This window comes from Peromyscus maniculatus, chromosome 2, assembly GCF_049852395.1.
Source record: "Peromyscus maniculatus bairdii isolate BWxNUB_F1_BW_parent chromosome 2, HU_Pman_BW_mat_3.1, whole genome shotgun sequence".
In the NCBI taxonomy this organism is placed as follows: Eukaryota; Metazoa; Chordata; class Mammalia; order Rodentia; family Cricetidae; genus Peromyscus; species Peromyscus maniculatus.
The window spans coordinates 127,108,554-127,135,652 of record NC_134853.1 but is presented as its reverse complement, the minus strand read 5'-3'; the positions used below and the strand labels follow the sequence as shown (position 1 = coordinate 127,135,652).

The following is a 27,099-nucleotide window of genomic DNA, read 5'->3' as shown; positions in this document are numbered from 1 at the left end:
TGATCCTTTAGTACCCAGGCCCCGTTAATGTTTAATCCGAGAGGATCTTCCGATGGGGCTTGGGGTGGCGTGATCTCCCAGCCCCCAGGCGTCCAGCACCCACACCCTAGAAGGCTTTCGGCCCCACGTGGACGCACGCACGCACGGCGGTCTGGGACTGGAGGGCTGAGTCGGTGTTTGGCGCCTCGGGGACATCACAGCCCGCAGCCCCCGAGCCCGGTGCTACGAGTCCTGCACATCCACGTCCTTCCCACCGCCGCGTCCGCCTCTCCTCTCCCCGATGGGCGCCCGCTGCTTTGTGCGGCTGCGGTGGCCGCTGTCGCCACTGCTGCTGCTGTTGCTGTTACTGCACCCGGTGGGCGCCGGTGCCCAGGACGAGGATGCTGACTACGAGGAGCTGATGCTAGCCCTCCGGTCCCAGGAGGATGGTCTGGCCGATGAGGTCCCGCACATGGCCACCGCCACCTTCCGTCGTTGCTCTAAGGTGCGGGCAAGGGGTGCCAGGCAAAAGTGTCACTTCGGGGTTGGGGTGGTGTTCTCCGAGGGTCTTCTCTGCTCATCCAGTCGTCTGGCGGTCTCAAAGTGCAGTCCCGGGGTGTGAGAGGCAAGATCCAGCATGCAGCTAGCTGCACCTTGTAGCCGCGTGGTGGGGGTGCTAAAAGCTTACTTTTCAAGGTGTGGGGTGGAGAGCGAGCTACTGGTGCAGAGAGGGTGTCCTTCGAAGTAAGGTGGTCGGAGACCATGGCGGGGCTGAGAGCTCTAGGGGCACATCTTTCTCAACTGAGTGCCGACAGTCATCCTGGGTGTCTGTTGGGGGCTCTGTGGGCCGTGTACTACGGAAAGGGTGAAAGAGCTGAATGACTTGGGGTGAGTGAGTGGGTGGGGTCAGCTTCCTGGGCATAGCTGTCCCTGGCTCGCGGCCACAGGAAGCTCCTGCCTGAGGTGGAGCAATTTTCTCTAAGTTAATCTTCCCAGGGTTCCACTTTGCCCGGCTCGGAAATGGACTTGGGGTTGGAGGTTGGAGTCACCCACCTGGCTCTGGATGTCCAGTTCCTTTGTCTGGAGCTTTCGTTAAAAGGGAAGTGACGGTCCTTAGGTGACTACCTAGGTGATCTCCGGATGTAACCAGGGAAGAGACCACTTGTGGGACTATAGACAGCTGCAGTGTGACCACCTGGCCGCTGCTACTGGGGCAGAAGGGAGAAGGGGCTTCCTAGAGCTCTCGGGGCCCAGCCAGCCAGCGTGCTGGTGGGCGGATGTCAGGTTCCTAACTCGAAACACTCCTTACGACGTTCCCTGAGCTCTGTACCTACAGGGACATGGAGTCATGGGCCAGGGTGATAAAGGACATTTTAGAGGCAAGCATGCCGGTAATCTTGGCTCTCAGGAGGCTGAAGCAGAAGGATTGTGAATGCAAGGCCAGCCTGAGCTACACATAGCAAGGCCCTGCCACAGACAAATAAGACAGTTCTAATCATCATTGTCCCCAAAACAACGATCACAGGAAACCCTGAGTCCCCTATTTTGAGAGGCAAGTGAGAAGAAGTGAATGTGTGTCTGAGGGGGTCAGGAATGGCCGAAGGGTTACTTATTCATTCATTCAATGAATGTTTTGTGGGAATAAAATTTAGAATGAAAATAATTTTGGCAAGGAATTGTAATCCGATCTTTGGTGTACCCCTGGCTTCCAGGAAAACTCTCATTCCGTTGCAGAGGACCCTTCCAATTGTGTAGCTTTTCACTGGGCAGCAGGCATTCTAGATGGAGCTTTGAAGTCTAACTAGGAGCTCGAGAAATGAATGAAGGTGGCGTGAGAATTTTCTGCTAGAGAGGAAGTGGCATGAATGGAGGTACAGAGCTGGGGGAGGCAGAGGAGGAATAAGGCCCGCGTGTCTGCAGCCCCTACACTGCCTTCTGAGATCTGAGATGTTCTGAACCCCAAAGACTCTTTATGGTTTACCTGACGGTAAAGCTGGACCTGATCGGACTCAAGGTTGTTGATAATCTCCGATCACTCCGTCGGTGTGGATGTGGCTATCCAGACATTTGCTGCTCTCACCCCTGAGTTCACTTCCCAACTCCCATTGCTGCCTTTCTAAAACCCCAGTGACCCCGAGGACTGGCCTTCTCTGGCTAGAGTCAAAGGCGCATGTGCGGTGATGTAGGCGGTGAAGGCACGGGGGGGGGGGGGGGGGGGGGTGGTGGTGGAAGCAGAGGCCAGGGAGGAGCATGGAGATTGGGCTTCAGCCACTGGGTGGAGTGGATCTGTGGAAGGTTCTCCAGCATGGGCCTCTTCCTCATAGCTTCACCCTTGACCCTTCTCTCTGTCTGGAGGTGTTATTTTGCTCACTTTGCTGGTCATCTCTTCTGCCCCCATTGGCCAAGCAGTTAGGTGTTGAGCACACTCATCTCTTTGGAACACCTTTGTAGGTGTATCCTGGGTGTGTTATGGACTCTGTAACACAAGAGATATCTGGGGTTTGAAGAGGCCGAGTGATTTGCTAGTGGCCAAAAGACTGGGAAATAGTACTGGAGGTGGCCTAGCAAATGCTGGAGGTGGGATTAAGGTCTGAAGCCTCTGGCTTTTCTCCTTTGGGCTGCTGCTGGAGGGGAGTCAGAGCTGGGTAGGAGAAAAGTGAGTTACCTTGGATGGGCCACTGAACACGGAGGTGTGGCTAGGAAGGCCTCTGGCACAAGAGGCCTTTGGGTCGAGTCAGCTGAGTGGCCAGGCCTTGGTGGATTACCTAGAGGGCTGGGTGTGGTGTGGAGGCTGCCACGTGTGGCCCATGCCTTCCCTCCCTGCTGACTGCCAAGTGTGAAAACCTGTACACCACAGTAACACAAATGGTTGCTTAGCTGGGGGATTTGTGTTTTCGCCACCATTTGATCCCTTCTCTTTGCAGTGTGTCTGTTCTGTTTCCTTGGCTTCAGTCCTGCTGTGCGGGCAGGACTGGGATGTAGCATGCACACAGTTGACTTCCCACACTTTCCTGTTGTGTGAACTCCGTTCCTATAGAGCACTGTTTACTCCCCGGGGAGGAATGCCACCACAGGAACAGCCTGGGGAAGATGCTTCCTTAGCAATGGGGGGTTTGCATTCAAGGATGTCATGTAAACATCCTTTCAGGCATGGAAATCTTTATGTCTCTGATGATTCACCGTCTGATCATCATAATGTATTTGTCTCTCAAACCCTGTCCTTTGTCCTCACCCCGTAAGACACCTGTCCCGTGACGATCACCATAGAAGAATTAGCATTTTGATTTTATGCTGTTTGATTAACAGTCTTTTTATGCCACCAGTCCTGAATTGAAGGGAGTTAGCAGGTTTTAAGCAAGCCCTGGCCAGCGTGTCCCAGTCATGGGGTACAAGGTGCTCTGTTTCAGCTATTCCTCTCAGCAATTCCAAAGCATATGGAGATGTAGCTTCAGATCAGGACTTGGCACAGTTATTTATTTGTTTGTTTCATTTTTCTTTATTAAGAAATTTTCTACTCACTCCACATACCACCCACAGATCCCCCCTCCTCCCTCCTCCCACCCCTAGCCCTCTCTCCCAAGCCACCCCGCATCCCCACATCCCTCAAATCAAGGTCTCCCATGGGGAGTCAGCAGAGCCCGGCACACTGAGCCTAGGCAGTTCCAAGCCCCTTCCCACTGCACCAAGGCTGTGCAAGGCGTCATACCACATACCAGATTCCCAGAAGCCTGCCCATGTACCAGGGACAGATCCCGATTCCCCTGCCTGGGTGCCCCCCAAACAGTTCGAGCCAAACAAGTGTCTTCTGTATCCAGAGGGCCTAGTCCAGTCCCATGGGGGCTCCACAGCCACCAGTCCACAGTTCATGGGCTTCCACTAGTGTGGCCGGTCATCTCTGCATGGAGGACTTGGCACATTTAAGCCCCTCAAGTGTCCTATAGGGAAAGGAATAGGCTCATACTTTGCACATATCCCCCACTGAGGAAAAACATCATTCACTCTTCCCCCAAGGGGTTGGAAATGCACTGGGACCACGAAGGCAAGGTTAGGGATGCCTCGGCATCCTTCCTTTTAAGCTAACCGGACCTCTCAGGATAATGCAAAAGCACCAACTCATGGGAAGCAGAGGAAGGGCTAGCAGAGAACATTCTGTCGTCTGAATCGGAAGACTGGGAGTGAGGGGGGGAGGGGCTGAAGCCCTCAGCCCCCCTTCTGTCTGAAGGGGCTGTCTGTCTGGTGGTTTCTCCTTGTGCTGATAGGACGGGAGTAGTTTACAAAGGCTGAATTACTAAGGTGATCAGATTAAAAGGGGCTAGACATTTAATGGGGTCACCTCTCCCTGCCCATGAGCTTGTTTAAAATAACACAAAACATCTTTTTCCATTGCTTTATGTGCAATGGACCCTAGGGTGGCAGCCAGTAACAGTATGTGTCCATATATTCTGACAGGTCATAGAAATCTGTTTTTTTTTTTCCTTCCTCATGCTTTTAGCATCATGTACAATAAGCACATCTCTTTTGCTTTTGGTTTGCCCCATGATTATCCTGGTGTCCTGGAGTGAGATTCTAGGGTGCTTTCCAAAGCCATATACCTCTCATTAGATTCCCTATGTTTTGGTCAGGTCCCTGTTTGGGTGCCACCTCTTTCATCCTGCCGGTGATTAGTGCAACTCAAGAGTCAATAGAACCAGGGGCCTCAAGGCTCCACAAGAGCCTTTTATCAGTATTCTGTGGGGTGTTTACTTGGATAGTTCAGAGTTCAAAGCAGGGACAGAGAAACCATGGGAAATATACATATTAATTATTGCTCTCACCAGATGTGCCCTAAGCTACATTGCTAAGGAGGAGAGATGAAAGATCTTTCCTGACGCATTCCTTGGGCAGGCAGAGACATTGCTCCCAGAGAACTAAATGATCTTCTCCAGGAACACAGTTCATGAAAGATGGCGTGGGGAAGTCTGTCATATGAATGCTACGCTGGGTCACTGTGGGTCTCCTGGAGCTCTCATGTTCTCTGCTTCCCTTCCTCCCTGGGGACCAGGAGGCCTGGAGGCTGCCAGGCACCTACGTGGTGGTGCTGACCGAGAAGACACAGCGACTGCAGATTGAACAAGCCATCCATCGCCTGCAGACCAGGGCTGCCCGCCGGGGCTATGTCATCAAGGTTCTGCACATCTTCTATGACCTCTTCCCTGGCTTCTTGGTGAAGATGAGCAGTGACCTGCTGAGCCTGGTGAGCCTCTTGGGCGTGGCGCTTCCCAGGAGGGACGGCCTTCCATTTCCATGTCTAGACTGAGCTTAGCATGCCCACTGCTGAGTCAGGACCAGTGATACCTATGAACTCTTCCTGGGTCACAACAATGGTTCCCGGTTCCCTGGTAGCTGCCTTGTAACCTTGGCTGTGTCCCAATGCCATGTCTACATTCATTGGAGGACAGAAGGATCACAAGACAGCTAGCAGGAGAGCTTGGCCCCTACCCAATGGCATGTCTGTCTGCTTTTTTCACTGCCTTTGGGAACCACAGGGACAAGGCCTGGGACATTGGCTCTTTTTGTTTGTTTGTTGTGTGTGTGTGTGTGTGTGTGTGTGTGTGTGTGTGTGTGTTGTTTTTTTTTTCAAGACCAGGTTTCTCTGTGTAGCCCTGACTGTCCTGGAACTTGTTCTGTAGACCAGGCTGGCCCCGAACTCACAGAGATCTACCTGCCTCTGTCTCCCGAGTGTTGGGATTAAAGATGTGTGCTACTGCCTCCCCAGCTCTTATAGAGTGTCAGAGGTGTCAGGTTCTTCTCTTCTGGAACAGGGGTAGTCCTTCTCCATCACTCCTGAGTGCTGCGCCTTTCTTTGCTGGAGGAGGTGAAAGGGGCGCTGGCTATTGCCCGCTCTCCCTGCTCTTCTCTCCATCATGGCACTCCAGGTTCCCATCTGCATGCCAGTTCCCTTCCCCACCGGGTGCCTTCAGCCTCCTGCACACACGTAGGTACCAGGGCTCAGGGCCTTGCTCAGACCTCCACTGTGCACTATGCACACACCCAGATCACCACTGCCCCAGGGTTTAAAGTGACTTGACATCTTGTGACTAAATGACTGTGAGGCCTTGACGGGGTGTGGACAGGGCCAGCATGCAGGAGGACATCAATCAGTGCCTTCTGTCTGTCTGCTGTGCACGTCAACAGGCATCTTCTGTGACCGCAGGTGAAGGTGACCCAGCCTTTCCGTCAGGGTTACAGCAAAGGTGGAGATGGACCAGCTGAAGCCAGAGCAGTTAGCTGGTGCCATGCACTTAGCTCGGTGGGGGATGAATAAGACACCCGAAACGCCAGGTGCCAGGCAGGCGCCTGCTGATCAGGGCAACCAGCTTTGTACAGGCCACGAAATTTGCCTGGGAAGTTGAGCCTTGGCATCTCAAAAGGTGCCATGGTCGGCTCAGTGTCCCATTAGTTTATTTAACTTAGAGCAGGTGTCTCTATCTCCCAGGACTAACTGTGAGTCAGATGTAGTGATGGTAGCCGTCATTTAAGGACTGGTGGAGAATGTGGAATTTTCTTCCTTCCTTCCTTCCTTCCTTCCTTCCTTTCTTTCTTTTATTTTGTATAGGGATAGGTTGAGACAGTGTCATGCTCTGTAGTTCAAGCTGGCCTCAAACTCATGATTTCCCCAACTCTGTTTCTGGAATGCTTGTGTTATAGACAGGTACCAACATCCCCAGTTGAATGTGGAGTGTTTAAGCAGATGTTAAGTAATGAAACTGACTGGTAGGTTACTGAGGCGCCAGAGATGTCTTGGGCCTCCAGGAGGGGAGGATGAGGAGAGGATGTTGAAGCCTGGAGGAATGGCACCTGGGGATGGGACTACTGTGGACGTGGTTAAGGAGCAGGGTACAGGCCCCCTCTCCGTCAAACTGATGTGGATGCCTCCTGTTAGCTGAACACACTGGAGGCCTCTGCCTGGGAGTCCGGTGCTGTGCTTAGTGCCAAGGATGGGGATGGAGGCAGACACAAAATGACTAGCAGGGCTTTCCTGATTTGAGTGTGACGTTTAGGCACTAAGATTCCTGACCACCTGACTCCCAGGTGAGAGGAGGAGTCCAGATCCTTCTGGCCAGTCCTATGGATTCAGCTGCTGTAGTTACAGAGCACGATGTTCCCTAACCATAGAGGAGTGAGGCCACCGGCCCCTGATCTGACTCTGGGCCCCAGGAGGGAGGCTTTGGGACAATGTGGGTAGGTGCTCATTGGAGACGGGGACAAGCAGTTGGCTCAGGTGGGGCTGATGTGGGCTGTTGTTAACTGAGGGGCTTTTGAAGCTAAGTTCTATGGCTCTGTGGCTTCTGTAGGCCCTGCAGTTACCCCACGTGGAGTACATCGAGGAAGACTCCTTTGTCTTCGCCCAGAGCATCCCGTGGAACCTGGAGCGGATTATCCCAGCAGGGCACCAGACAGAGGAATACAGCTCCTCCAGTAAGGTCCCCAGTAAGCCTCCGGCCCCCACTTGCTTTGCTCCGAGCCCCCTCCCCACTTGCTGGGGCTCCAGGGTCTGCACTGACCTCTTCTGTCTTCTCTGCATTGCTCCATGCAGAATGCAAATCTTCCCTTAAACGACCCTCCCCCCAGCTTCTCATCCTTGTGGGCTTCATCCCCCGAGTCTTGATAGGCCCCCCATGCTTCACCTCTCTCGGGGAAGAGGCTAGACCTGACTGACCCACTATCTGTGGGATACCCAGCCCTGTAGACTGGGGCAGACCCCTCAGTAGGACAGACACAGCACACTTCAGCTGCTCCCATCTAGATATCTAGTCTCCTGGCTCCCCTTGCCCCCCACCTCCAGTGCCACCAGACTGCTGAAGGCTCCCTCCATCTGTCACTAGGTCTCCTCTACTTAGTGGGTCTTGCTTTCAGAGATGGAGGAAGGTAGCCTGGGTCTGGTGGGATTGTGAGAGATACCGAGCTGAGAAAGGCTTTAGGGTACCTGCTTTGGGAAAGGATCAGGTCCTGTGGAGTCTGAAGGGTCTGTCTCCTGTGGAGCTTCTAGTATGCAAGGAAGGTTAATCTATGGCTTAAGTAGATGGGGCATGGATTAGGTGAGATCGAGGAAACCTGGTAGCTGGGAGTGTCCGAGCTTCTTAGGCTGCATCCAACCAGCCAAAGTGTGCCCTGGGGTTAGCCACAGGGCTCTCTGTGCCAGGCCACAGGCTGGGAGTGGCAAGCTAAGGTTCCTTTTCCTTTGGGACACCTTGCCCTGCCCCCTTACCATACCTACCAGGGACTGAAGTTGGCCTAAGGCCTGCTAGGAAAGTACTCTAAGACTTAACCGTATCCCCAGCCCCAGGATGAATTTTTTTTTAAAAAAAGATTCATTCATTTTTATTTCATATGTTTAAGTGTTTCATCTGAACGCATGTACAGTGTCCACAGAGGCTAGAAGAAGGCACTGTGTCTTCTGGAACTGGGGTCACACATGGTGGTTGGGTATCATGTGGGTGCTGGGAACAGAACCTAGTTCTGAGAGCAACACACGCTCTCAGTCATTGAATCATCAACTCTCTAGTCCTCGAGGCTGAGAATTTCTGAGAGTGGCTGCAGCCTTGGGCTCCCCCTTCCTTTCCTCCATTCTCCTAGCTCTCCTTCCATAGGAACCAGAGAGGTGCTACCCTCCCCAGGCTCCCTGCAGGCACCCCTTCCCTGCCCCCAGTGTCTCACGTCGAGCTCACCCCTGCCTTGTGCCTGCTTCTTGGAGACTCTCACCCACTCGGGGATGGAAGGTGCAGGTATCAGGCTCATGGTGAGCTTCCTGTGCCGAGTTCCCACCTGGCCTCAGTGGAGGGAAAAGTAGCCCATGGGCTTCCCTGGCCCTGGCAGGTGAATGTGTGGACTCAGAGGCTCAGTTTCCTCTCCGGGAATGTGCCAGCCAGGATACCAGGCAGCCCTGTTAGTTTCTTTCTATCTTTTCAGCCCTTGTCTCGGTGAGCTGGAAGAGGCCAATGCTTGGGTTTATTTTATCCTATATCATTATGCTTTGAATGTTCCTATTGCTGTCTCACGTGGAACTGGATAGCTCAGCTCACCTCCCGGGGCTGCCGTTTGCCGGCTTCAGGCACTGGGCCGCTCCCTGCTCTCTCCGTGCCTCGCTCCTCGTGGTAAAACAGATTCAGTAACATGCAGCTTGCAAAGAGCGTGGGGAGATTCCATGAGCTGTCTAATCTGTAGGGTGGTGGACAGCTCAGTATATGAACAATAACCTTACCCCCACGACTGTTCTCCCCTCCCACGAATGCTGCCACGGGAAGATGGAAGTGGCCAGGTGGAGGTATATCTCTTAGACACCAGCATCCAGAGTGACCATCGGGAAATTGAGGGCAGGGTCACCATCACTGACTTCAACAGCGTGCCTGAGGAGGATGGGACACGCTTCCACAGGCAGGTGAGTGTCTCTCTCTCTGACTTCATCTCAGAGGTGGGTGGAGGTGGGCAGAGGTGGGCAGAGGTGCCACCCCCGGAGAATCACGTCAGCACTGCCTGACTTCCCCTGCTATTTGTGGGGTGGGGTGTCGGTCTGTCCAGGCATCTACTGATATATCACGGGGTGAGTAAAGTCATCTCACATGATCCCTGTGTTGACTGAGCAGGCAAGCAAGTGCGACAGCCATGGCACCCACCTGGCAGGCGTGGTCGGCGGCCGGGATGCTGGTGTGGCCAAGGGCACCAGCCTGCGCAGTCTGCGTGTGCTCAACTGTCAAGGGAAGGGCACAGTCAGCAGCACCCTCGTAGGTGAGTGGCACTCTGGGTTCTACCCTCTGTGTGAAGCTGGCCAAAGCTTAGCAGGAACCAAGGTCTCGTAGTCAGGTGGTCTCTGCTACCGTTGAGGGTGATAGAGTTGGCATGGTCCCAGAGATGGAGAATGCAGGGGGGAAACTGAGGCTTGGGAGGGGGCCGGGCTCATGCCAGGTGGGTCTCTGGGCTCTTCCACAGCTCCCCACTGTTCCCTTTTACATGACTGTCGTTCCTCATGCCGCATTAGACTCGTGGAGCCCTGAGGCGGTAGAAGCCATCTTTCCCCGTCTGTGTGCCTAACCCCAGAGCCAGGGCACGCACTTGGTGGAGGGACTGCAGCAGATCTTTCCAGACTTCTGCAGGTTACTCTGTCAGTCCACTCCAGCGGGTACCCAGAGGGCTAGAACTTTGGTGTGTAGGTAGGGGAGAGGGAGGGAGGGAGGAGTACTGACTTACTGCGTCTCACTGTGCTGGGCATGTGAGTGCAAGGCTTGGCAGACAACCCTGCAGCTGGCATGAGATGGTTGTTACACAGTCAGGAATCCCAGCCAGAGAGGGTGACTTGGCCGGGGCCCACAGTGGAAGCCGACCAGCCTCTGGGGAAGGAGCAGCTAGTTAATGGTTTGACTGTCACCAACCAGTCAGATGTTGGCCCTGAGCTGGCTCAGGCAGCATATGGGAGCCAGCTTGGTCCATGAGCCCTGCCTGGGACTTCAGCTGTTATCTATCATCTATCTATCTATCTATCTATCTATCTATCTATCTATCTATCTATCTATCTATCTATCTATCTATCTATCTATCTATCCATCTTATCTATCCATCCACCCACCCACCCATCCATCCATCCATCCATCCATCCATCCATCCATCCATCCATCCATCCATCCATCTATCATCATTTATTCATTCATTCATTTATTTTTATGAGCATGAATGTTTTGCCTGCATGTATGTGTGTGTCAGGTACATACCTGGTGTCCACAGAGGTCAGAAGAGGGGGTCAAATCCTCTGGAACAGGAGTTCAGTTGGTTGTGAGCTACCATGTAGATGCTGGGATCTGAACCCTGGTCCTCTCCGAGAGCATCACGTGCTCTGGATCACTGAGTCATCTTTCCAGCCCCGTGCCTGGGACTTTAGAGCACAGTCATTGACCCACATCTAAATCAATAGCCTCTGTCCCATCGGTGACCTCTTGTGCCGGCCCCACCCCCTTATTGACTAACCCCAGTCCAGCTTGCCACCCTGAAGGCCACCGAGTAGAAAAAGCCTGCTCATTTCCTGGAAGTCCTTACACAGGCCAGGCTGCGGCCTCTGGAGGGCTTCTTGTGGGAGAATGTTCCCCTCTTCCAGGCCCCCACCAGTGCATAGAAAGCTCCTAGGACATTACCGGGGAGGGTGGGCTCAGCATGAGGGAGCTGTTACGTCCACCCTGGCCACAGGGTCCTCTCTATGAAGCTGAGGGGGTAAAGGGGTCAGGTCTAAGCAGTTCTACACAAGCCAGGACCTGATAGCCAGTTGTAATCATAAATGTCACCTACACTCCTGTGTCTAGTTCACTGCCCCTTACCTCCTCCTGGTGCGAGGGGCCTCACCAGCCAACCCTTAGGAATATGGTCCTGGACTCCAGTTCCCAGCTCAACCCTTAGGAATATGGTCCTGGACTCCAGTTCCCAGCTCAGTCACTGCCCTAACCCCCCCCCCCCCCCCGGGACACCTGGATCTAGAAGGTTCTGAGAGGTTGGCGTGGCCATACTGTGTGCGACAGAACAGGAGCCTGAACAGGAATGAAGCTGTTAGGACAGGACAGCTGGGTTAGGCAGGTCCAGGTTAGGGGCTGGCGAGGGTTCGAGGAGGCAGCAGGGAGGAAGCTTCCAACTCCGTTCTAGCCTGATTTCTCTATGTCCTGTGCATAGGGTTCTCTCCAGTAACCTAACTTATAGAAAGAATCTCTCTTTCCATATATAGAGGACCTATAAGGATGACTTACAGGGCAGCTAACCAACAATGGTGACTATGAATGGAAAGTCCATGAATCCAGCAGTTGCTCGGTCCATGAGGCTGGATGTCTCAGTTGGTCTTCAGTAGATGTTGGAATCCCAAAGAAGTAGGCTCTAATGCAGTGAAGGAATCACTTGCTAGTGAGGAGAGAGCAAGCAGGCAAAGAGCAGACACTTCCTTCAATGGCCTTACACAGGCTTCCAGCAGAAGGCGTGGCCCAGGTTAGAGGTGGATTTTTCCAACTCAAAAGATCTGGATTAAAGGTGTGTCTTCCCACCTCAAAGATCTGGATTAGAAGTAGATCTTGCCACTTCAAATTCAGCAACAATCCCGCATAGGTATGCCCTCCATTTTCGGGTTTTAGTTAATTCCAGATGTAGTTGACAACCAAGAATGGCCATCACATCCTGCAACCAAAGTGTGTGGTGTTTTCAGCAATGACGTCTTAGCATGAAGTTCTGGGGAACACGGAGCTCCTTTAGTTTTCGGTCTAAACTGAAGTCTAGGGGCAGAATTCCTCCTTCAGGGACCCAGGCTTTTTCTCTCAAGGCATTCAATAGATTGGGTGAGGCCAACCAATGTTGTGGAAGTCATCCTCTTTACTCCAAGAAAGTGAGTAAATGATTTAAATATCAGTCAGATAAAAACAATACTGCAATAAGGTATTGCATTAATTAATTGTCCTAATTGGTTAAGCATTAGGACACCAAACTACCACAAAGTGATCCATCACACTGTGCCTCTGAGGGAAAGAACTAGGGGTTTTTTTTGTTTGTTTGTTTTTGTTTTGTTTTGTTTTTTTGCAGGTCTGGAGTTTATTTGGAAAAGCCAGCTAGTCCAGCCTTCAGGGCCAGTAGTAGTCCTGCTGCCCCTGGCGGGTGGGTATAGCAGGATCCTCAACACTGCCTGCCAGCGCCTGGCAAGGACTGGGGTAGTGTTGGTTGCTGCAGCTGGCAACTTCCGGGATGATGCCTGCCTCTACTCCCCAGCCTCTGCACCAGAGGTAGGTGCCAGTCAGTGCCGTTGCCTCAGAACAAAGGGAAGGTGGCAGATGTCCCGCCCCCTCGCTGGCTGAGCTCCCAAGTGGACCCCTGGTGGGACTCATGTCTTCCCCACGCCAACCCACTGTCCTGTCCAATCCCTTAACCTCCCTCCTCATTGTCCAGCTCTTTACTCATAACTGGCCCCAGTGAGATTGGGGGTTACTGCCAGTACCAAAGCTCTCACGTCATGACCATCAGAGTATCTGCCATGTCATTGGCTGTGGCAGGTGCATCCTGGGAGGGGCTTTCCTGGAGGAGCTGACAGTCCAGCGGGTCCATCCTCATCTGAGGGACACCTTCAGAGCATCTGTTATGCGGTGGACTATTAATGCTGGGAGTGCTGAGGAGGGAGGCACCTGTCTCAGTTCAAGGCCTCCCAAAACCCAGCCTGCCTCCCTCACCACCTCAGCTTACCAAACTGCTGAATTTAACATCACTAAGGCCCCGCCTGTCGCCTCCATCTTGCCTGCTCTAGGCTTCTACACAGTACCATGCCTGCCTGACAGAAGAACCCTCGCTACCTACCCAGTCTCCTCATGAGAACATGGGCTCCACAGGGACTCAGGAATGGGGTCTGGCACATGGTGGGCAGCCCTGGCTAAGGCGAAATGCCAGCGTTTCGTCCCCCCCCCCCCGAGGAGCTGCATTTCTCATAGGGGACAGCATTCCAGTGGGACATATGTGGGAGTTGGCGTTAGCTCCTCCAGAGGCGAGACCTCCCTACCCCCACTGTGACCCTCTTCTTTCTCTGCTACCCACCTCCTCACCTTGCCAGGTCATCACAGTTGGGGCCACCAATGTCCGGGACCAGCCAGTCACCCTGGGGACCTTGGGGACCAACTTTGGCCGCTGTGTGGACCTCTTTGCTCCTGGGAAGGACATCATTGGTGCCTCCAGTGACTGCAGCACCTGCTTCACGTCCCAGAGCGGGACGTCACAGGCTGCTGCCCACGTGGCTGGTGAGTCTCCACCCCACCCTCCTGCCATCATGGCCCTTTGGCAGGCGGCAGGGTCTGTACCCTGACCCTCTGGGACAGGTCCTGTGCCTGAGGGCAAATGTGAGGGTGACCTGATGGTGCCTGTGGTGAGCAGCTTTCTGTCAGTGTGGTAGTGTCTGAGGAGGAGGCGCTTTGACTTGAGGTTCAGCTCACACTCACTTGGCACCTTTATTTTAGGGTGTGCCATGGTGGGGAATGTGTGGCAGAGTGAAACTGCTCAGCAGAGAGGTCTTTTGACCTACGACACACCCCCAATAACCTATTTCTATTAGGACCACATCTTCTGGAAGTTCTGTCTCCTCCGGTGACCAAGCCTTCAATATACAGGGTTTTTTTTGGGGGGGGGGCATTTAAGAATCAAACTATCACAATGTCCTGAAGAACACTGGGTGTACCAGGGAAAGGTGTACAAATAAATGGAATAGAAAGTAGTCAGGGCTCTCTTAGGGGGAACCCCACGGAGGTACCTGTTCAGCCTTGCGGTCAGGGAAGCTTCCCTGGAGGAGTTGGATGTGGGATATAGTGGATGGCTTCACCTAGCAAACATCTGCAGTTGCTGAGGCCCAAAGGCAGGAGAGGACGTTTTCTCACCTGATTTTCACCAAGTGAGAAAGGGGTCACAGGTACCTAAATTTCCAGACAAGCTTTTGTATGCGTGCGTGTGCATGAAATGTATGTGCATGCATGTGTTTGTTCCTTCATATGCACCCGGGCAGGAGTCCTATGGTTGGGAAGGGCCACCCACCTTCTCTAATTCTGCACCCCCAGGCATTGTAGCCATGATGCTGACTCTGGAGCCAGAGCTCACTTTGGCCGAGCTGCGGCAGAGGCTGATCCACTTCTCTACCAAAGACGTCATCAACATGGCCTGGTTCCCTGAAGACCAGCGGGTGCTGACCCCCAACCTGGTGGCCACACTGCCCCCCAGCACTCATGTGGCCGGTGAGCAGGGTGGCAGGGAGGGCACACTGTCCCCTTCCTGGTTCAAGGGTTTTCATTCCTTGGCTATAGTTTAAGGGCGGAGGCTCTGGAACGGCTTGCTGACATTTCCATGATGTATTTCCACGGGAAAACAGTGAGCTTGAAGGCCGCTCTTTCCTGCCATCAGCCGAGGCTTTCCTTAATATCCCAAGACCCTACTCTTCTGGGACTTGTTGCAGGCGGGCAACTGCTCTGCAGGACGGTGTGGTCAGCACCCTCGGGGCCCACACGGACAGCCACCGCTACAGCCCGCTGTGCCGCAGAAGAGGAGCTGCTGAGCTGTTCCAGCTTCTCCAGGAGCGGGAGGCGACGTGGTGATCGGATTGAGGTACCCTGGCTGTTTGTGTCTATCCCCCACCAGCCCCAGCCCTCAGCAGCTGCAGCTGCTTGGCCCCTGAGTTGTCTTCCAGTTCCCATTTTTCAGGCTTAAAGGTGTGGCCAGAGATCCACATCCAGGATGGGCAGTGCCCACTGGGCATGCAGGCAGGGCCTTGTGCTGGAACGTCTTAAGAGCTACTTCACTGTGTTGGTCTCTGGAGTTGGGGTGAGGGGCATGCAGATGCTGTGTGACACTGTTTGGTTGGAGGGCACCACCTGACCAGGAGGGCCAGGTCCTAGGGACAGCTCCTGGGATGCTTTCCAGGCCGGGGCTGGAGCTGGTATGTCAGCCACCCAATGTCTCCACTTGGAAGCAGAGTCTGTGTCTGGAAATTTTATACGGAGCTGCCTGGAGATAGAAGTTTGTCTTGGGCCTGGGTGAGCTCCTCGTCTCTAGAGCAGTGGGGATAAGGATGATGCTGAGGCCTCCACAGGTCCCAGCTGGGTGCCTGTGCCTCTTTGTCCCAGCCTTGTATTCTTTTCTTACTGGTTCTTGTTTTTCTGTGGCCCTCAGGCTACAGGGGGGCAGCAGGTCTGCAAGGCCCTCAATGCATTTGGAGGTGAGGGGGTCTACGCTGTCGCTAGGTGCTGCCTGCTTCCCCATGCCAACTGTAGCATCCACACCACGCCTGCAGCCAGAGCTAGCCTGGAGACCCGTGCCCACTGCCACCAGGAGGACCACGTCCTCACAGGTAGGAGTCCAGTCCAAGCCGGGAGAAAGAGGCCCTGTTCTGAAGTGCTTGACTCCGGAGCCTGGTCCTCCAGAACCCGAGATCCAGGGCCCACTGCAAGCTGGCCTCCATTCCTTCCATGTGGTGTGATCCTTTCTCCTCGGCTTCCTTCTCAAGAGAGGGATGGGGCCAGTGCCTCCTCAGGGGTGGTAATGGCAGGGTGAGGTAGGGCACAGGCTGAGGGTGCCTAGTGCCAAGCAAGGGAAGGCTCTGAGGCCTGTCTCCAAGGGGGCAACCTCAGTTTGAATTCTGGCACTCGGCAGCGGGATCAAGTTCTTTATCAGCCCCGTGCTCGGTTTCCTCATCCTGGAGTGTATGTATGCCAAGCAGGTAGCCTGGTCCTGGGACAAGGTGCATTAGCTGTCCTTGTCATCTCACTGCCCTGCGTCTGGGTTAGGGAGCATAATGGTCACTGTCAGAAACATTCCCAGGCAAGTAGTAGAAAACGCAGGCGGAGACCTTGAGTGCCATTCGGGGACGGGGGCTGTAAGGTCAGGAGACGAGCAGTCCTGCATGGATGGAGGATGTTAGAGAGGGCATGAAGGGGTGGGACGCGCTGGGAATGGCTCGCTCAGGGGCAGATTCTACTGGACCGCAGGCTGGGGAGCCACTGAGGGCTCCAGAGTGAAGGGTGGGGTGGTCAGGGCTCTGGCACAGAATGGGTCTGCAGGGTGCAGGCGAGCCCAGTGGGTGGCTGCAGACTGGACTAGGCAAGGTTCCCTGGTCCTGTTGGTCACACCTCTGTGCTGCGCTCTGTTGGGAGTGTCAACAGCTAAGCCCCAGGGCATATTCAGAGCAGTGAAAGCCTTGGACCTTCTCTATCTGCAGCCCAGCAGAGCTCCACTCACCAGCTAAGGGAGCTGTCCCTCCAGGTAGGGTGGCTCTACTGAGGTCCCCTAGCTAGGACACAGAGGACTCTGGTCCCCAACACTGTAATATGCAGTCTTTGCCATGCATAGGTCATATGCTGGGACTTCACACATATGGCCTCCGTTCCTCTTCAGTGTCTCTGTGCTCTTGTGCTCGAAATGGTACTAAAGGGAAACTGAGGCTGAGTGGCCGCTATCTATGGTTTTGTAGCTGATGGTGTCCCTTACTCCCAAGACCAGAGGGAGTCCCTAGGTGTCCCAGGCAGACCTGGGCTCACGCCTTAACTTTTGGTGGTAGGAGGGGGAAGGAACTCAGAGGCTCTGAGTACCTCAGCTGAGGACCCCCATCCCATGCTTTTCTTAAGAAAGTAAGGCTCCAAGAGGTGGAATGGTTCTGCCAAGACCACGCAGATGGTCAGCGGCAGAAGTGAAAATCCAGGCATCCTGCTGCTCAAACCAGAGTCTGTTCTACTCTGAGCGGAAGCAGCCTCCAGATGGGGTCAGAAAGACAGGAGGCCCCCAGAATTGTGGTGTCTGAGCTGGACGTCCTCTGTTGTAGGCTGCAGCTTCCACTGGGAGGTGGAAGACATTGGGGTCCAGCAGCCGGCTCTGCTGAGGCCCAGACATCAGCCTGGCCAGTGCGTTGGCCACCGGGAGGCCAGCGTCCATGCTTCCTGCTGCCATGCCCCAGGCCTGGAGTGCAAAATCAAGGAGCATGGGGTCTCAGGCCCTACAGAGCAGGTGAGGGGTTGGAGGTGCCTGGGTCCGTGGGGTGGCTGCCTGTGTTGGTGGCGCCCCATGCTATTCTGTGTCAAGGTAGGGGTGGATGGGCCAGGCAGCTTTTACTGTTGTATGTTCATCGTGTGTGTGTGTGTGTGTGTGTGTGTGTGTGTGTGTGTGTGTGCGTGCGTGTGTTTGCGCATGGCAGGCTGGGCTGCGTTTGCTCTTGTCCAGATAAGCAAGGCTCGGCGTCCACCCTGCTCCTCTCTGAAAGCACACATGGCCATGGCGAGTGGGAAAGGAACACGGTGCCTGAGTGCTGTCTCCGACATTATTAAGGCTGCTGGGAGGCAGCTGGCGCAGGGGCTCTTCAGCGTCTGGACAGAGCGATGCAGGTGTCATGGGGGGACAGCTGAGTACGTGAAGGCTGAGGGAGGGAAGGAAGAGCCCCGGGAAGAGGGCCAAGGCCTGACAGCTGGCCTTTCGGAGCCTGAGGCAGGAGGGCCCCTCCTTTACAAAGCTCCAGGGGGTGGGGTCAGAGTGAGGCTCAACGCTGCTCCACGAAGGGGACCCTCAGTTCTGCTTTATCTGTCAGTGAGCGCAGGTACCCAGAGATGCTGGCTCCCTGCTGGTCCAGGTCCTAGGGGAAGAAACTGGGTAGAGAGAGGTTCCTGCTTAGCCCACCAGGAGTGTCCATTCTGGTGGGAGAGGACAGTAAACACAGGAAACTACAAAGTACCAAGAGGATAAGGTGGAGGAAAAAGGGGCAGGGAGAGTGGTGGGTTGAGACAGCCTTGGGGTGGGATGGGGCCTTCACCAGGAACAGTGTTTCTGGCAGAGGAAGCAGAGGGGTGACAGGATCATCCAGGCCTACGGCAGGGTGGGACTCAGAAGTGTGGAGAAAAGCACAGGGTGGGGCTTAAGGGCCAGCAGGCCTTAGGGATTGCTGAGTGATGTGCCATGTGAGGTTGAGGGTGTTCTGACCTGGGGCTTGACCAGGCGCACAGCTGAACTGTGAAGAGGAGGCAGGGAACACGTTCTGGTCCAGACCTAGGCGGTAAGGGCCTAGGCTAGGGTGGGAGATGGGGGAGATGCTGCAGGTCTGGGTGTGGAGGAGGCGGAAGAATGGGTCTCAGGCTTCTGTTGCGCCTCTCGACAGTGGGAGCTGGGATGGAGGGCTGAGAGGTGCCGACTTGGAGGATGGGAAGGAGGCTAAGTTAGAAGTCCAACTAACCTGGGGGGAGTGTGTTGGTCATTGCAGCCCTGCCTGGGCCTGAGAGGCAGTGGAGCTCAGGCAGGTCACAAGTCCCAGTCATGAGCTTTCTTTCTCTGGACTCCGCCGGCAGGTCACCGTGGCCTGTGAGGCAGGCTGGACCCTGACTGGATGCAATGCTCTCTCTGGGGCATCCGTCACTCTGGGGGCCTACGCCGTGGACAACATGTGTGTGGCAAGAAGCCGTGACACCGACGTGGCAGGCAGGGCCGGTGAGGAAGCCACAGTAGCTGCTGCCATCTGCTGCCGGAGTCGGCCTTCAGCAAAGGCCTCCTGGGCTCACCAGTGACGGTCTCAGGCCGGGATGGTGCCTGCGCCTGGGTGCAGATATACCTGCCTGGGAGAACTTGGTGTCTCACCCTGGATACCCCTTCCTGGTGTCTGTGTAGGGAAGCCTAGCACTCTACCATCAGAGAGGTTAAGTGGTGGTCGTCCCCGCCAGCTGTTCCGGTGTGTATCTGTCCCATAGGAAGGTGATGAGGGAGATCCTTAGAGCTCAAGTGCCAGACTGGGGAACTGAGTCTGAAAGCTGCTGGGACCCCTCACAGCCTGCTCACATTGGAGACACTATTTTGGGCTCCCTGATTGAATTCGGATCAGTTCTGCACACCTCTAGGGGTGATGACATCTAGCCGGTGGTGGATCCAGCTGTGAGGCCATGCCCGTATCTTCCAGATGCCCTCTATCTATTGCACCCCAGGCTTCGGCCCTGCTCAGGCTGCCTGGTTGTGAGGCCCCCAGCTGACTGCACCTGGGAGCCACACAGTGCTGACTCCACCTCACCCCACCCCCTCTACTACCCTGCACAGTGAAGACCGGCAGCCTCACTTTATGGAGAAAGAAGACAGGACCAGAGAGGGGCGTGCCTGGTGATATCACACAGCCAGTGGTGTCAGGATGTACATCCAGAGTGGCTGGCCCTGACACCATGCCTCTTGGCAGTGCCAGGCTGGGCACGCTATTTCTGAAAGGAGACGGAGGCCAGTCCACGCCTCAGCAGCGGTTCCTGGATCGCTCCCTAGGGCAGGCCCTCCCCATGGCTCCCCGAGCTTCACGGGCACGGACTGTGGAGAACGGAGGAGCGACAGGCCACACAGGCTGACAAGAACAGACACCTCTGTTCTCTCGGCATTTCCTCCTTTTTATATAAGCTTTCCCATTGGCACTGCTTTTGTAACTTGATATTTATTCTGGGTTTTGTAGAGTTTTTATTATGTAGTGAGTTTTCAGAATAAAAGCAGCTGACGTGACTGCCTGCACTGAAGAGGCTGCCTACTTACCAGGCACAACTATCTGCTGGATGGTGGGGTGCACAGGCCTGTAATGGGAATGCTCTCCTTGTGCCCATTCTAGGAACATAGTGACTGTCTTCCTATAGCCCCCCGACTCCTCAGAGTCCTGGTACTGTCTTGGGGCACCTCATTCCCTTCAAGCATTCTAGATTCTTCGTGGCTCCTGCCTACCAGCACACTCAGTCCCCAACCCCTCTGTCAGCCTTCTCTACCTAGTGGCAGCTGCAGGACTCAGTAGTCTTCATGGACTCATTCACTCATGAGTCTGTGGGTGTTTCTGCAAGCAGACCATAGTTGCTCCTGATCTGAAATGAAGCATGCTCCCAGATCTCTTTCCAGTGTGCAGTGTGCAAATATTCCACTCATGCAGTGTGCGACCTCTGGGTGTCACTGTCCGAAGCAAAGTCTACCTCTATATAGTCCATATAACAAATGGCTCTGCCCCAGACCTTCTCCCAGCTGTTTGCTGAACATTGGTGCCACACGTGGAAAGCACTCTAGTCGACAGAGCTAACGGCTCAAATGTCGGAGCAGCGTTTGGCAACTGAGCCACTGGCACTGCGTTCTGAGCCCAGGGGAGACCTGCCTGTCCCCCATGGCAAAGGACCACAGGCTGGTTGGTCAGACAGCCACGCAAGGAAACTGGCCCCCGCAGGTGGCTGGCAGATACCTGCAGGGAGAGGAAGATGTAGTGAAAGGGATGGGACCCTGTGAACAATGCAGACCACCAGGAATGACTGACCAGAGCAAGGAACTTAGCTTGGGACTCCTTCTGAAAGCCGAGGCTACAGGCCCTGAGCTCGGGATTGCTCTCCCTGTCCAAGGTGTGCACAGAGGTCCTGGAAGGAGAGATCAGAGAAGGCGGGGAGAACATAGCCCCAACCGCAGCATGGCCCTCACCCTCATAGTGCAGGGCACCAGGAAGGACTCGAGTGCCCCTACGCTGCTTCCCAGGGTCCCCCCGCCCCCCACAGCCCCAGTCCGACATTCGGAGAAAAATGTCTGTGAGACCCCAATTCTACATTTTTGAAAAATTTATTTCCTACTCTTAGAAGCTAAGAACTCCACCACACAGGAACCAAATTTAGAATCCAGAGTCTTTCCTAGTTTATCTACTTCCTTTTGCAATTTTATAAACAAGATTTTGTACACAAGAGGTAGCAGAGGAAAATTCCAGTCTGCTTGTTCCAAGCTCAAAAGATGCTGCACACGCCTCGGTGTTAGCAGGGAGGGTGGGGCAAGCCAGGTGAGTTTGGTAGCTCAAGCTCTGGGTTTTACAGCCACGAGCTGTTGGCGACCACGAGAGTTCACCCGGGGAGCTGCAGGCAAGCTGCCTGTGGGAGGCTCATCTGTCTGTCCCAGGATGCCTTAGGAGCAGGAGAGCAGTCCTGAGGTCAGACTGGACTGCAAGAGCTTCTTGAGAACACACAGCGTTGAGTCAATTGTGCAATTCCTGCTTGATTGCAGACCATTGTAAAAGATTATAAAAACATCTTCATCCAAAAATTGGCAGTAAAAATGACAACTCTTCCAAGGCAAGCCTGCCTAGTGTCACTTTGTGGTACTACATTTAAAAAGGTCCTCAGTAGGTTAGTGGACTGCAGCTGTTGGAAATCAAGTGGTTACTGGTAACGTGGTGAAGATGCTCAATGTAGCAACAAGGAAGATGATGGACCAAAGCGGACAGCGCTGGCGATCCTGATGCAGCTTTCTGTGAGGACAGCGGGTGCAGGGGCGGAAGGCGTCGTTTCCATAGGAAATAAGGGGACTGACTAGAAGTGGCAATGTCACTCCTGAATCCGGGCTCCTGAGTGCAGTTGCCGGCAATGATATCCCACTAAGTATCATCGTCAGCATTTCAATGCATGTCCCACACAATCTTTCTGCAAGCATGGGTGTGAAGAGATGGGGAGTCGGGAAGGGAAACCATGGGATACGGGCGTTCAGATATTCAAAATCAACTTTAGACCCTCACATTCAAAAACTGTAAGAACACCAGAACCAGACCAGACCTGCCACTTGCCTCTGTTTCCCTAAGGGCACAGCTCTGCTCTTACATGCTGGCCCTTCCATCTCTGTGAGTCTGACACTGGCCTGTGGTAGGCGACAGGAGCTACAAGTGAAGCCGGCTGCACAGGACATCCACAGCTCAACAGTGGCATGAAGGCCCTGAAGCCCACAGCAGGGGATGCCACCTGCCTGCCACTCATCCCCACAACGCAAAAGCATCAAAAAGGCACTTGGGGCTGGCCGTGCCTCTCTGACTGGGCAGATCTGGCTGACAGTGGCAGCCTGGCACTCCCGAGGCTCCTTTAGTTCTGTGCCCGGCACGTGGGAATAAGGCAGAAACGTAACTCAAGGTGAACAAGGCGGCGGAAACCGAGCAGTTCAAAATACAAAATGACAAGACCACAGGGAACGGCGGGGCAACCCCAGCCTGAGACCAGAGACCGAGGCCATGTTGGCAAATACAACTAAATGGGTGGTGTCTAACTATTTTCTAGTTATTTCAGAGAAAGTAAGGTTTAAATCTTGCCTTTTCAGTATCTCGTCAAGGAGAAACAAAGTCTTGAGTTCTTTTTCTGTAGTAAAAGTATGATTCATCTCACAAAGCAGCAGCTCCCAGCCTAGGTATTTAACTCAATATACAATCAATACAAGGGCCACAGAAATTATGTTTAAGTAAAAACAAATGATTGCAGATCACATGACTTAAGACTAGTTTATTCAATATGTCTCCGAGCATTAAAAAGATAATTTTATGAAGTCAAACTCAATAAAATTATAAAGTGCTTTTAATTTTGTTGTTTTAAAATTTTATTTTGGGAACAACTCATCACTTTTCAGTGATTGATCTCAGAATGCACCCTATACTTCTAGAGAACATAGCTTTTTTTATTTTGTTTTAAATTTATTATTGCTCTTTTCAATCTTGAATCAGAAAATACCTTAAAGAGCTTAATAATGCCACAATTTCTGATACTAGTAACATGTCATCAAGATCTAAGATTATGCCGAGGGCTCTTAACCAGACAAAACGAGAGATTCTGTACAAAGCGGGAGACATATTAAATACAAAGGTCTATGTAAACTGGATTCAATTACTATTTTACAATGAAAGGAATTTTACCACATATCTTTACATCGTTCTAAACAGGATATTCCTATTCAACGTTACTGCAGATTAAAAATTTCCCTCACATACCTAGAAATATAAAAACCAAAAGATCCCCCCCCTGCCCAGCCCATACGTCACAGAGAAAGCCATAGCTTTGCTCCTCCATCCTCACTCTCCTAGGTTCAGGTGTCCCAAGTTGCCACCAGCTTTACTTCCTAAAATGATGTGTCAGTGCACATGTTCACCTGGGACAGCTGGTCCACGTGCCAGGATTCTCCCGCTCGCTGCTAAGCAGCTCCCACCTTCTAGTGGCCAGAGAAGGCTTCCCTTGGGAACACATGGTCCTCCATTACACTCCTGGCTCAGACTCCAGGCTCTGGTAAGGGCTTCAAGGCTGCGATTCTGGTTTCCAAAAGGTGCTGAGCATCCCATTTGGGCACACTGCTCTAAGGGTCAACATCATCAAGGTCACTTCTTAATTCGCCAATCATCATGGGAGATTCTGAACCCTGTGGCAAAGAAAGGAAGTTAAGGTTCCTGCAATTAAAGTTAGGCAAGAGTTTTCCACACTGACTTCCTTACTTGTGTTCCGTAATTTAAGAATAACCTCACCGAGCAACTTAGTTCTGCTTAGCCAAAGGTAATAAGACACAATGCTAACTATTACTCCTTCTGGCAACTCATGATTATGTAGAACATTTGCATTTGTATGGTCTTACTCAGTCACTAAAACAACCCTTGGACTGGCCTCGGCTCTACACTTCTCTACACCCACACAGGCAGACTCACGTTAGGACTGATTAAGCAATGGGAAAAAGCAGAGAGAGGGACTGGACACCAGCGACACTTGACTTCATGCCAGGTCATGCTAGGTCATTCCTGAGTCTACAATTGGGTCCTGTAATCCAATGGGTGGTGTTTGGTTTATATGCTTAATAATTAGTTTTGAAGATCTACCCCATGCCTTGCCATAGGGCTGAGCTGCTGTCTTTACACCCACTCTCTATAGCAGGGTCACTTCTTTCTTGACCTTTGGAATGCCGAAGAGCAAACGCTGCCTTCCAGCCGAAGACAGGCTGCAGAGATACCTGCTGTAAGTGTCTCTCCCCATTCTCATTGGCAGGGCTGCTCTCCGACCCGTTGCTGCTTCCTGATTGCTCCTTTTCATTCAGCAAAGCTGTGGCATATGCTAATGTGTCCTGCGGAGATTCAAACACATGAAGACAAATTAGGGGCTGGTCCAGACCAGTCCTGAGTAGCAAGCACACTTGAGTGACATCTGGCAGCACTTTCCCCACGGCTGCCAAAGCACCCCACAACCCCTTGTCCTGTGAGACCTGTTAACCAACCTGCAGCAGCGCTTTTCTCAGGCAAATGATCTGTTCCCATTGGCTCTGAGGACACCAGCTCACTGTCTTTCATAAAAAGACAATGGCTGCTTCTGTGTCTCATTTCCTACCCTTCCCTCTCTTCTGAGCGGTGGTTTCAAAGCATGCCAGGGCAGACACCTCTCACCTGAGCTGAGATGGTTCGCTGAAAGGTTTTTCCAGTTGAGGTTTCGTTAGAGACATTGCTCTGCGGAGTCCAATAATGTTCTGACATCTGGGGTAAAAGACCAAGCAGAGGTGATGGGTAAGCACCCCACCCCCCCACCCCACCCCCGCCGCCCCGCAAGTACACAGTTCCTACCCTACACACCCGAGTCTAACAGCCAGAGGTGCAAGTCTACCTAGACCTCCACACCCCAATTATTACAGAGGACCGTCCCCCACTTTCCAACAGGAAGATACTGCTTCTTAATCAGAGTGCTGGCCTCGACTTTTCATCTCGGGAGTGAAGACAGATAGATGTTAAGTGGCGCCCCCTCACCATCCATGCCTGTGTTGCCCATACTTTGTTACTGGTGAACAACCATGGTCCAAATATATGAAAAGGAAAGTTCCAAAAAGAAGTCATTCTTAAGTTTTAAATTGTGTGCCAGTGTGAGAATTGTGATGAAACCCTGTACTGTCCCTCTGTCTGCTCCGGACAGAAACTATTTGTCCAGCGATGTATCTACCCTCTATATGCTACTGGCCCAAGGATCTCTCCACTGGTAACACATCAGTGTTACAAGAGTCATGCAGTCTGCTTATACCATCCACCTCTTCACACAGGCATCACATCATTTCCCATCACCACAAGAAACATTAGCACAGTACAAAATTCTTTTATTACAGTACACTGTTATCATTTTCTAGTGTATTCTGTCCCCATTTTATTGTTATTATTAATCTCTTCCTGTGCCTAATATCCAGCTAAACTTTATCATAGTTGTATGTATCTAAAAGAAAAACACAGCATATGTAGGCTTGGTATTATCACCCACCTGGGGGCATGTCTTAGATCATAACTCTTTGGAGATGGAGAGATGGCTCAGTAGTTAAGAACACCTGCTGCTCTTACAAAAGACCTGAGTTTGGATCCCAGCACATCCAGGTCCAGAGGATGTGACATCCTCTTCTGGTCTCCATGGGCACTCACAAGCATGTGCATATACTCATATACACACATAAATAAAAACAAAATCTTAAGAAAAAAACTGCTGTGTGGTGGCGCATGCTTTTAATCCTAGCACTTGGGAGGCAGAGGCAGGCGAATCTCTGTGAGTTCAAGGCCAGCCTGGTCTACAGAGTGAGTTCCAGGACAGGTTCCAAAGCTACACAGAGAAACCCTGTCTCGAAAAAACCAAAAAGAAAAAAGGAAAAAAAAAACCAAAAAACCCATAGCACTGTGAGATGTGAGGGAGAGGTTGTTACCATATTAAGACACAACTTTAATACATGTACATAATGTACTGATGAAAAAAATGTTTGGAGGGCTAGAGAGATGGCTCAGTAATTAAGAGCATGTATTCTACTCACAGAGGACCCAAGTTAGATTTTCATGTCAGGCAGCTTACAAATGCCTATGAAATGCCTATGACTCCAGCTCCATGGGATCTGATACCTCTGACCTCCATAGGCACTAGTGTGCACGCGCGCGCGCGCACACACACACACACACACATGTGCGTGCGCACATGTGCGCATGCACACGCGCGCGCGCGCGCGCGCGCGCGCACACACACACACACACACACACACACGCACACACTAATAAAAATAATAACAATAGATCTAAAAAAAATTTGACATCTCAAAGTAGTTTGAGGTCATTCTATGAGTTAAGTTTAGGAAAAAAACCATTTTCCAGGTAAGAGGTGTTGTTTTAGATTCCTATGTTATAGAGCTGGCAAAGTTCAAAATTCTATTACCTTCTTCTGTAACCACTGTACAGCCCAACTCCAGTGATGAGAATTCTCCTTGAAGTATTCTTTAGCAGCAGGACACCTGGTCATCAAGGATATTATTACTAGTCAAATCCTTTTTGAAAATATTCCTGCTCAGCTACAGCTGAACTTGAAACATGAAGGCTACTTTTACTAAAAGTAAGTTTTCCCTTTATGTTTGGACAGGTAAAACCATCATCTGCTTGACCTCCAAAAGGCAGCCAAGGCAAATACAGTGCCTAGTCTCACTATCTCTAACTATCTCAACAGTTCTGCTAAAATTCGAAGCTGGAAAACCAAACAAACCCAACTATCAATAAACTGTATTTAATAACTAATCTTTGTATATAATCAAACTAATCTTTAGTTTTGTGTTAGAAGAAGGGAGAATGAGATGCTGGGGGGATAATTTGAAAGCATGCTTGGGAGCACCTCTCCTCCTTTCCATTTACTTCGCCTATCCACATAACTGTCCTCCATATCTGAAGAGAGCACCGAAGATGATGTCGCCACTGGTGTGTGTAGACAGGACACGTGAGGACACTGGCAGGCACTGGGCAGCTGCTGGTAGGGGACATGCCATTGGTCCTAGCACTACTTGGAAATGCCCATCTTGACATGCTGCCATTATCAAGTC

The 27,099-nt window shown here is 52.5% G+C and overlaps 2 protein-coding genes across 6 annotated transcripts in view; one reads left to right on the top strand and one right to left on the bottom strand.

Moving 5' to 3' along the window:
• Nucleotides 1–119: 119 nt before the first annotated feature.
• Nucleotides 120–20,001, top strand: Pcsk9 (proprotein convertase subtilisin/kexin type 9). Of its 3 annotated transcripts, none has more exons than XM_006987197.4 (12): nt 120–484; nt 5,021–5,212; nt 7,314–7,437; nt 9,264–9,397; nt 9,603–9,744; nt 12,556–12,752; nt 13,568–13,751; nt 14,559–14,732; nt 14,951–15,099; nt 15,664–15,841; nt 17,309–17,490; nt 18,816–20,001. In XM_006987197.4, the coding sequence occupies exons 1-12, from the start codon at nt 281–283 to the stop codon at nt 19,029–19,031; spliced, it is 2,076 nt and encodes a 691-aa protein (XP_006987259.1). In that variant the 5' UTR covers nt 120–280; the 3' UTR covers nt 19,032–20,001. The 3 variants fall into 3 exon arrangements, with proteins under 3 accessions (XP_006987259.1, XP_042127467.1, XP_042127469.1); XM_042271533.2 differs by having other exon boundaries at nt 136–484; nt 7,314–7,449; XM_042271535.2 differs by lacking the exon at nt 18,816–20,001 and adding an exon at nt 17,678–17,885 and having other exon boundaries at nt 136–484; nt 7,314–7,449.
• A 1,049-nt stretch (nt 20,002–21,050) lies between these two features.
• The window catches only part of Usp24 (ubiquitin specific peptidase 24), a 141,763-nt gene continuing 135,714 nt past the window's right edge, over nt 21,051–27,099 (bottom strand). For all 3 annotated transcript variants that reach the window (XM_076564639.1, XM_006987206.4, XM_076564638.1), the window contains 4 exons: nt 26,448–26,523; nt 24,668–24,754; nt 24,241–24,351; nt 21,051–23,661 (listed from right to left, as the gene is read on the bottom strand). In XM_076564639.1, the coding sequence (XP_076420754.1) occupies nt 23,599–23,661; nt 24,241–24,351; nt 24,668–24,754; nt 26,448–26,523 (337 nt within the window). In that variant the 3' untranslated portion in view covers nt 21,051–23,598. The remainder of the gene's footprint in view (nt 23,662–24,240; nt 24,352–24,667; nt 24,755–26,447; nt 26,524–27,099) is intronic.